At 33.8% G+C, this 10,961-nt stretch overlaps 1 protein-coding gene across 2 annotated transcripts in view; it reads right to left on the reverse strand.

Moving 5' to 3' along the window:
• Nucleotides 1–10,339, reverse strand: part of DIAPH3 (diaphanous related formin 3) — a 202,538-nt gene extending 192,199 nt beyond the window's left edge. The window contains exons 1-3 of one of the 2 annotated variants that reach the window (XM_054399218.1): nucleotides 10,172–10,339; nucleotides 5,764–5,868; nucleotides 858–988 (exon numbers count right to left, since the gene is read on the reverse strand). In XM_054399218.1, the coding sequence (XP_054255193.1) occupies nucleotides 858–988; nucleotides 5,764–5,868; nucleotides 10,172–10,282 (347 nt within the window). In that variant the 5' untranslated portion in view covers nucleotides 10,283–10,339. The remainder of the gene's footprint in view (nucleotides 1–857; nucleotides 989–5,763; nucleotides 5,869–10,171) is intronic. The other variant, XM_054399226.1, reaches the window with a different exon arrangement.
• Between the last annotated feature and the right edge of the window lie 622 nt (nucleotides 10,340–10,961).

Consider the following 10,961-nt stretch of genomic DNA (forward strand, 5'->3'; position numbering starts at 1 on the left):
ACAGAAGACTTATATCAAAAATTCTGCCAAGCCAGATGCAGAAAATTGTCTAATCCCTTTTTAATCACATCCCATTATAAACAGCACCAACATTTCATCTGCATTATTTTGAACTAAACCCAAAGTAGTTTTCCTAGTTTTCCAAAATTATGTGTTCAACCATTGGTTTAAATAGGAACGCTAAAACAAAAGATTGTGAATAGATTAGAATAGGAAAAAATATAATTTGATAAAGCCAGCATTCACAAATCAAGCTGCATGGATCAAAACAAAATTAAATGCAAAGATTGATACCAGTGTTAGAATCATGACTGCTGAAGGGTTAGCATTTTTAGAAAAAAAGCACAGGTAAACTAATGTGCTTTCTTCTGTATAGATGAACTTCACAGATACAGCAAATATTACTGTAAGGCAGCAAGGAAGAAAGCCTGAGTAACACTGGACAGAAGGAGGAACACATAAAAATATATGTTTTCTAGCTAATAAACTTACAGCAAGGTACCTATTTGCCATTGTTGATTACTCTAAGAAAATAATATAAAAGATGAAGGAGTTAGAATATTTCAAAAATTAAAATGGCAAAAAAAATACTGTTTGGAACTAAAAAACAAAGTGAACTGCTCTGCACTACATTTGTTTTACCTTCTCTTAGCATTACCTTGTACAGATCAATGAACTCTATTGAAAAAATGATCTATAGAAGATACATAATCAATAAAAAAAAAAGTACATTGACTAATGCATACACATTTATTTACTGGAAAACCTTGAAACAAGCATATCTACAGATCATTAATTTTAATCCATTAAGAAATAAGAATTTTATTAATCTTTGCAATATGTGTTAATAACATTACCTGACAGGATTACTAGTCAAGGACACACGGAGAGATTCTAAGCAGGTGACTAGCCTTTCATCTATTGACCCAGATTTTAATTCCTGAATAAACTCTTGGGGTGAAATCTTCCGACTGTTCTTGAGACTTCCCTGAAACACAGAAAACACATTCATATTTTTATTTGGCGCATACAGAACTTATACAGATTGTTCATGGCTAACCTTCTTCCCTGTTTCTTGAAAAGATAGGGGGAGAACAATATAATTTAGTCTTAAATCTGCTATCTATCTACGTAGATAGCTACGTATGCTAAATGCTGACTAAATTTTACTGAGTTTATGAACACATTTATAATCAGTAGTCAAAAGCAGCAGACCTCAAACATACAAATGTATCATGCACACTCAGCAAAATAAATTTTTTGTAATGAATAGATTCAGTTTAAGTACTGCAAACACCTTAATTTTAAATACCCAACAGAAAAAAAACAAAACCAAACAAAAAACCCACAGTTGTGAAGTGCTCTGAAGAGATCACAGGGCATTTGTCCTAAAGGATGACTTGCAGTAATAGGAGAACAGAGAGGGGAAAAGCAGGGCACCAGAAGAATACTCAGTATGTTACTGCAGTAAGAGTTCTTGCAGATAATGTAAAATGCCTTTCCCTTAAAGGTCCTTCAGATAAGAAGTATAAGAAGCTGGGATTATCAAAACAAATTACCTTCAGCTCTAAAGCAAAAGAACTTTAACAATAATTTTAAAAAATGGAAAAAAGGGAAAAGGAAAAAAGACTTCTATAAAATCACTGAAGTTCTAACATAAATCTCAGCTCCTCCTTTGCTATCTGTAAGATTGCAGTGTGACCCAAATATGGCAACTATGGATGTAATAACACAAGGACACTTAGTCAAACTTCAGGTTTGGATTTTGCCTTGCTTTTTTCAATTTTGCTCTTTTTGGCAGGTAGGGAGGCAAATGGGGACATGGAGAACAGCAAGACAAAAAAGCAAAATGCAAAGGCAAATTAATGCAGCACTGCACAAGTAGTTACATGCAAACAAAGTATTTTCTGTTCCAAGCAATATAGGCTGAAAATACACTGGCTTTGACTGGTCATTGTACCTGTGCTGTTAAATGTTGCTTAAAATAAATTCAAAATGTTCATGTCCCTTCTGAAGGATACATAGTTTCCACTGTTTTAAATAAATCCTTATACTTAACTATTGAAGCTCTACAACTTGCAATTGAAACAGCAAATAGAGTATGTACTACACTTAAGAATATCCCCTTCTCTTTATGTAGCAGCAAAGATAAAATTTGAACAAAATGGAAAATGAAAAGTCTACTCCACCTAATAACCTTTTTATGACACGAAAAAGGATAGATGTATTTTCTATAGGACATAACTAAATTCTAGAAGGCACACAATAAGGCATACAACCTGTATTTTACTTAGTTCATTGGAAAGACTCTTTTTCTTGAGAGCAGAATCACTTTTCTGTCATGTAGCAATAAAGACAGTTACTAAATAACACTCTATTATTTAGTCAGGGGTTGAAGAGAACACCTTCAAATTATCCACTGTAAACAGAGGCAGTCTCATATTTTACAGAGCTTCATATAGATGTTTTCTCACTTTGATAGATTTTCCCCAAGAAGCAGAGGATGAGCAACTAGTTTTTAGTAGAGAGGTGATGTTAAAACCAGGGAGGTGATGTTAAAAACCAGACTGCTTTGCTGCCTTTCAGAAGGACCTCAAGAGACAGGAAAAACGGGCAGAAGAATTTCAGGGAATTCCAAAACAGGAAACACTAAATCCTAAACCTGGAGAATAACCTCATGCATGTGTTTGGAATTACCAGCTGGAACGTGTATTTGTAGAGGAAAAAAAAATTCTAAGAACCCTTCAAGGCAAAGTGTTTAACTAAATGTTACAGGAGTTCTCCAGTTGAAAATTTCGACAAGGCCCCAAAATTCTCCTGTCAGTTCCTGCTATGCACAGACTAGTTGATAAGCACTACATGTATGCCTAAGCATATGGATTAATATCCTGGGTGGAGAATCTGTCATTTCCAGTGATTTCCCCCAGCAGTCCCTGCTGCAATATTGACAAAGCTGGATATAACTAGGATACCAAGTCATTAAAACTGCTTTCTTTTGATACAGAAAGAGCCATATAGGACAGTCATACAGACAGAGATATAGGTAGGATAGCCAGAAGATGTTTTGGATGTAATTTAGTATTATCAATAGCAATGTGTGCAGTGCAAAGGTCACACAGGACAAGAGCCCAGCCAGCCTATAAGAATTAATGAGAATGACATTTCAAGAGTCTCATCTGACCCATTTGAAGACAGCATCATAAGCAATGCAGACTCACATCAACATTCAGACAGTAACCAGCCATCCCATTTCTGACTAGGTTCCCCATCTGAACATAACACTTAGCAAAAGATGCCAATAAACTGTGAATGACTGCACAACACACCCACAGTACCAAGTACCACTTATACACAGTCACACTAAGGTTCTGCAGCATAATAAAAGTACGATACATCTGGCAGCGCTTAAATAAAACGAAAGCTACATTTGGTACCAATTGTGACACCAATTATATTAGCTATATTTCAGCATGATAAAAACTGCTTAAGTTCAAAATGCTTGAGTTAACTGAGAAACAGGAAATATCTTGAGGCATCAGTGCCTCTAGAAATTTAATTGCTCAACTGAAGAACAACTGGTCTGTAAGCAGATGCAGTATGAAGTCAGCATTAATTAACTCAGTTATAATATTACAAGGGAGTAAGCTGCACAACAAAAACAAAATCTTGTGAAGAAAACTCACTTTAAAAACCCAGTTTGTGTACGTTCAACACACAGAACAGCAAAACCTATGGTAAAGTAACACTACAGCAATGCTGCTTTTATTTCCACTTGAGTATTAATGCCACAAGGAATTTTTCTTTTTTCCTAGTATGGAACATCTTTCTATGTGTCATTATAGCACTTAATAAGATGATGACATTTCTAACCTCAAATAAGCATAATGCAAGCAAAAGCCTACAAAACCATGGAAAATACATTGAACATAACCTGTGACAACAAACAAAAAGAACCACACCACTTTTGGTAGATGAGAATTCACTCACTTAATAGCCTTTAAACTACTGTTCACTTTTCCAACTGTTTCTTGATAAATAAGCTATGATACTACAGCAGACCGAATTTTTCATTCAGAATTTCCAAGTCATGACTGTTTAAACAATGCAAAATACATCCCTAAGGTAATGTTTTTAAGGGAAGAAATAAGGCTTCCTCTAAACCTTACACATTGCAAGAAAATGTGAAAGTACTAGCAGAATAATGAAGAACTTCAACAGAATTCTTCCAAACATACTGGGTTTGCTAATGTGCAAATTTTTATTAAGTACTACCAGTATCCCTAACCCCAAGACTGTTTATTCTTAGCAATTATTCTACAAGGAGCTCCTGAACACATTATAAAGAGTGATGGTAACAGCACACTTACAAACATATATAGACTCTCATAGAGAAGCCTGCTTTCAGCCAGCTGTTTTAGAAGTCTTTAAGCAAAGTGAGTGAATGAAAGAGTATTATTAGATATGTTAGTAGTACTGTGGTTACTTTTAAATAACTTCGAGTAGTTCAGTGATAGATTCCTTCTAAACACCTCTGACATACAGAGGTAAGTCACAGTATTTTACACATATACATGTACCTGAGTAAAGCCCCACCAAATCCAGAGCACTTTCTAGACGTATCAGCAAGAGATGTGCTTCGTGAATATTAGAAAAGAGTTATGCATTTCTATGAAACAGAAACCCTGATACTGAGGTCAGTGATGAAGTTTTAACTATAGTGGAGTCCACTTTGATCATTTTCAGTGATTCATTAGAGCCACAGCTTTGGTTCTGCATTTTAAGTTTTTATCCTGATAACTGTTTTAAATGAAACCTGCTTGGTACTCTGCAGAGCAGTTGGAAATGAGAATATTTCTCTCAACACAATATAGCTTAGTACCTATCTCTTTTAAGTTTGAGAAGTATGAACTATCAAAAGATGTAACTGCCTCCTACTCTTCCAGTATTAAGAAACTTTCATACTATAGAATGACTAGTAGCTTTGATAAATAATCTCCAGACAGTTCATCCACCTTATGAGATGTGCTGGAGCACTACACTTATGAGGTACAGCATTTAAAGCAGACAACAAGATTTAAATTACAATATTTAAGATCTTTTCTCACTATTTAGTTATCATATTTTACTGATACCTCTACACACACAGAGCAGTGACAGTCAAAGAATGAAGTATATTAATTGTAAAACCATCAAAAGGTTTGAGGACACTATGAACACCCTAGCATGTAGCTCTGGCATCAGTCTCCACTTTGCAAAAACCAAGTAGCTTTTCTCATTCTTAAACTGCCCAGTAATTATCCCTATAAGCAAAAAATGGACATTAACTAGGTTTATATGCAATGCTTTTGTTGTTAACTAATGAAATAACAGCACAGCATGAATTCTGTACTACAAATATGAAGAACACTAATCAGTTCAGGAATTCTTTTTAAACTCTGCTCGACAAGAAAAACCTCAAAGAAAAAGAAAAACATGAAGCTTTTCCAAGAAGTTTTTCTGCAGATTCTTTCCATCTCCACCAATAGCCATACCTTTACCAAAAAGAAATCTTGTAATATATACAGAAGATGCACCCCAAGCACAAGTGATTATCTTGCATTGAAGCTTGTAAAATAATGAGATAAGCACTTCTAAAGGGCAGCGTTTATGAGAAATGAAAGTTAGCAAGAAAAATGTAACATATATGCACCAATTTTTGTTCTCCAACAGGAAATAAGCTAAACATTAAGTCATTTCTGGTGCTCTTCTGAGAAATTTACTTACAGACTTCGAAGCAGTACTAATATATTGCATCACCATTTCTTTCTTGGTATTAAAATCTTTTTCTCTCAATGGCATCTTCTTGTCTTCATTTAAATTCATATCTTCCTACAATGGAAGGAAAAGAAAGTGTTAACTATCATCCGGTAACAGAATTGTTTAACTGTAAGAGACTGACTTTTAATTATAGGAACACAAAAATATCAGCTTGAGCAATTGAAATATATTATACAAACAACTTTTCATAAGTTACTCAAAACTGTAAAAATCCTTATCCAACTTCCCTAGGAACTCACACTGAAAAAAAAAAAAAAATCAGCTACATTCCGAACCACACAGCAGCTATTCATTGACATTTCTGACATAGGGCTTCTACTGTTCAAGGCTAGAAATGCTATGATCATTGCAATCAGTTCCACATCTGTCCAAAATGACACTTCCCATCACACTGGAGCTAAAAAAAATTACGTTTTTTAAAAAGTAAGTTTTTTTTAAAAATTAAGAAACCATTTAGGCTTAGCAAGAATTACTGCAGTTATTTTCAGAGTCATGAGGTGAATCCCCACCAGCTTTCTCAGGAGAAATGCTACAAAATCAGTAGGTAATCATCTTGATATCAAAACTATTTCATCTGTCATATCAAAGACAAAAAACAAGCAAACTCACGGCCTTAGAATTTTAAGAAAAAGAACCCTGAAGATCAAAGCCTTATACTACACCAAAACTTAAAAGTTACCTTGCCCTTCGCTAGTTTTCATACTGGATAGGATCAAGCACAGTTCCTAGAAGCGTTCCAAGTTTCGAATATACCCAAGCTGTGACAAGACATTGCAGAATGTGCTTGATCCCTTTAAGAAGAACTGCTTCAAAGTACAATTAGGGCAATTTTGTGTTAAGTCCAGATTTTTTTCCTGACAAATGTTACTGTTCACTTTCCCTAGGAAAAGTTTAGGATGCATTTAATTTATTACTTATTATCTGTTGAATTAGTATTAAATCGGTATTTTTATTTATTTTAGACTATATAGCGTATTTACAGCATCAGATTTGTGTATTTGACACTATGCATATATACACTATTATTTGATATTTAGTATCAAATAAATACAGGATGCATGTTGAAAAAAGTTCTTTCATTCAAGCAATAGCAAGATAGTCTTTGGCAGCTAGCTAGCACATCCGTGTCACTTTCTACATCTGAAGGTAAAAGCAAAATTACTTTGTCTAAACAAGCTGAAATGAGGCCACATACTTCAATCTTTTCTCATAGTTCTGTTCTTCAAAATACTGCATTGCTTTGATCAAAAAAAATCATAAAGAAATTATTTGCTTATGCCCAAGCCAAAATTCTAGCAGTACATAAGGGCATACGTATTCCTGAATATTTTAGAACTTGCCTCATACATCAAATGTTGGAAATGCTATCTTGAAAGGGCCTACTGCATTTTCTAGCTTCTCTTGTATGAAAGCAAACCAAAAACTACTAAGATTTATTTAATGATGGGAAACCTAGTATAATAAAAAAAAAGTTCCATGGACTAAAATATCTATACTAAATTGAAAAAAAAAACCCCAAAGATTTAAAAATCAAAATATTTTTAAAGTATCCTTAGTATTCCAAAAATCACAAAATCAAGCTTAATAAATGGTCAGGTGGAAATCTAAAAATTTAGACCAGTTAGACAACAATTCAACCTAAATAATTTACTAGCCAAACATTCTGCAGTCAATTACATAAATAGCCAAGACTTTTACAATTCATCAACGAAGTCTAACATTAATATATGATTTTGGACATAAAGATTTGGGAAGTACTAAAAAGCATTTAAAATAAGAACAGATAAGGAAGCTCTTTTTCAATTTAAATAACTTTTTCAATTACAAATTCTTTTGAATACAAAAACACTACAACTTTAAATTCCCAACTACTCCTCAAAAATCTTTATGCTTTATCACACACATTTCCTTAGCTTAAGAACGTGGGGGGACTGAAATAAAGTCAGATTGCCAAAAATACTACAGCATTAGTATTCCCTCCAGACTTTCATTCATTATCTTACCTTGTTAGAGGCATTTCTCATTTTATGTAATAATTCAATTGAATTACCATCTATTAAATACACAACATATTTATGACTGTTCTTATTGCCAGCGATACCTATATTGAGATATGCACATAACAACCCATATGATAAATGACTAAAATCAAGTCCAGCTTGACATTAGTACATAATTATTCTTTTTTTCTTCAAATTTCAATAAATATCTTTGGAACACTGTTGCTCAGGACTCCTTTCCACAGAGTTAGGATTGTATAGTGATGCAGACTTCAAATGAAAATAGACTATACATGTATATTTAATACAAGTATTTTATTTAATACTTAAATGGTATTTAAAACATACATAAACAGAAATGTAAGAATGCTGAAAACAATACATTCAATTTTCAGTTTCACAAAACATACATCTAGGTCTTTCTCAGTGTCTTCTCGGAGTTATCACATCTTCAGTAGCTTGCATGCAATATATCACAGAAAAAGGGTTTGTTTTTCCTGCAGAAAATATCAAACTTCTAATCACAGGGTTTTTTTTTAAAAAGTAATTAAGCAGGAAAGAAAACTATGAGTACAAACTATATTCCACAATCCTAGGTGCAATGGCAGGTTTATTTATAGGAAATACTGTGTCTGTGATGAAGTAAAAAATACTGCATAAAAGACTGGGAAAAGGAAGCACTCTGTGTCTAGGAAACCCAAGGTGTCATACAACACATTCAGTGAGACTTCAGTTTAGAAACTGCCCCCTTCACTACTACTAAGCAATCAACTGTTTTTGTTTCATGCAAAACTAGCTCTAAAAGCCTGTCTACAAACTTCAAATTGTCTATCACACCATCAGCCCAAATCACTTAATTTGATTAGAACAGCAAACTAGAGGCGACAATATACAATTAGCTATGTAATCTACTGTGACTAAACTAGATTTATTCCAGTCCTTTCTGTATTACATGTTATAGCTAAAATAACAACGATAAAGTAGTTTATCAAAGACAGTTTAAGTGCTTTGTAATCAAACAAAATTATGATACCATCCAAATTAGCCAGGATGTCATCATCACTGCTACATACTTTTGCAAAATAGTTGTAAAATCAGAATCAATTTCTTCAGCATGCATGAATATAAACATTTCTATTTACTTACACATGCAGCAATACATTTCTGAGCATTTATTACAGCTTTCCATTTTTTATGACGTAGTCTCACCATCACATACTATCCTATATCAGAATCTCTGTGGGATGGTAGAGAAATGCAACCTACATTTATGTAGCAGAGTGTGTAGACAGGGAGGTATACTTTCAAATTTTTCTTAAAAAGCAAAACAAAACAAACTCACTATCATTCATAGTGAAAGGTATTAACAGACATATGCTAAACATCAAGGTATAGTGAGAAAAATAGGCCATGTACCTGAGAACAAGTACAAATACAAAAGTTGGTAACATAGTAAATTAATTTTCCCCTTCATAATCTTAACTATGAAAATCTTGAATCCTATCTCTCAGTCATAGCTCTCAAACAGTTCTAAAAAAGCATCTCCAAAACTAAACCAACACTGAGTACAAGGAATTAAAAATTCCATAAAGGTATATTTACTCATAGTACATTTAATTTATTCCACATCTCAGACACTGGTAGCCCCTTTGTGTTTCAAGAGTTATTCATTACTTGCTGTTAGGCAGAAAAAGAAATAATCTCGGCATCGCGCTCCTTGTTAATGCCCTCTTGTGCTCTTCAGATGGCAGTCACTCTCTTCTCTCAAGGTCATTTCACGTTTAGTTTTCAGTTGCCCAAAATGTCATCATCATCATGACAAAAATCCTCAACTTGTTGAGGTGCTACCAATGACACACAATCTTTCCAGCAAGTGGCTGCTCTTTTGTAGCACAGTAATAACAACAGCTAAAGAAGGAAGCAAATTCGAGACTGCATATGCAAACAAATGCTGCTTTGGAGACAAGAATGTTAAGTCTTCATTGTGCAAGTGTTCAGAACAAACCCTGCTGTGACATTCGAAGGCATAAAATCCCTTTGTAGAAGTTTCAGGTCATCTCAAAAGCAAGCAGCATTCCCCATTTATTGTTCTTCAAAACCTGTTACATAATGTCAATTCTAATAATCAGAAACGTTTAGATTCCACTTTAAATATATTTGAAGCAAAATCTTGTCAAAATAATTCAAAGACTTCGTATCATGAGAAACACCTTAAAACCCTTGTAACTACAAATCACAACAGTAATATTGAGAATTCAAGTAAAGATCAGAACACAGGAACAAAGGAAGGCTCCACCTGTCAATTAGTCATGTTGTCATTTTTCAAGTAAAAGAAATCAGCATAAGACTCTTACCATCATTTTTTCAAACAATGCTATGATTTCTCTTTCCGACAGAGGTTTTGGAGCAAAATCCTCTGCATCCACAGGTGCAGATGACCAGTCTGTAGAATGCGAGTGCTTCATATGTGGCAGAGGAGGTCTTTCCTTTTTACTTCCTGGTATTCTTATACTGGCAAATCTATCCAGCTGAAAACAGAAAGGGTATAACATTTCATATACTGTTTCAATTCTGTCCAATTCCTCATTAAGATGGGTGTTCTTAGAACCTGAACATCCTTGTTTTTCTGTGGTAACTTGCCTAATATTTTACTGTCTTACGTTAAAGGTTTTTCCTAAAGATACATATAACGGTCAGTTGCCTTAGCACTTGAGTCAACAGATCGAAGTCCCATTACACTACACAGAACTCATGCAGACTATGAGAATTTTACAGAAAGTCTGAAGGAAAAGATACCTACAAAACCAGTTTCCAAAGAGTTCTTTCCAACCATTACACACAGAAAATTAAAAAAAGCAGGTATATTTTCCAAAAGACACCATTTTAAAAGCTTTTTCCCCCTCACTGAAACAGCTGTGATATCATAAAAATACAGAGATACATAAAGAAACTACGTTTTAATAGAAGATGAGTTAGCATAACTAAAACATTTGTGTATTTATTTTTTATTTGCATTACATTACCCAAAATTTAGTGCCTTTTTGTGCTCCAAATATATAAAAATTCATTTGAGGGAACCACAAAAAACTATCACCCTCTTTATTAAAGTTAAGTAGGATACACTTATTGTAAAACTTAGGACTT

The sequence above is a fragment of the Indicator indicator genome, chromosome 1 (genome assembly GCF_027791375.1).
Source record: "Indicator indicator isolate 239-I01 chromosome 1, UM_Iind_1.1, whole genome shotgun sequence".
Taxonomy (NCBI): domain Eukaryota; kingdom Metazoa; phylum Chordata; class Aves; order Piciformes; family Indicatoridae; genus Indicator; species Indicator indicator.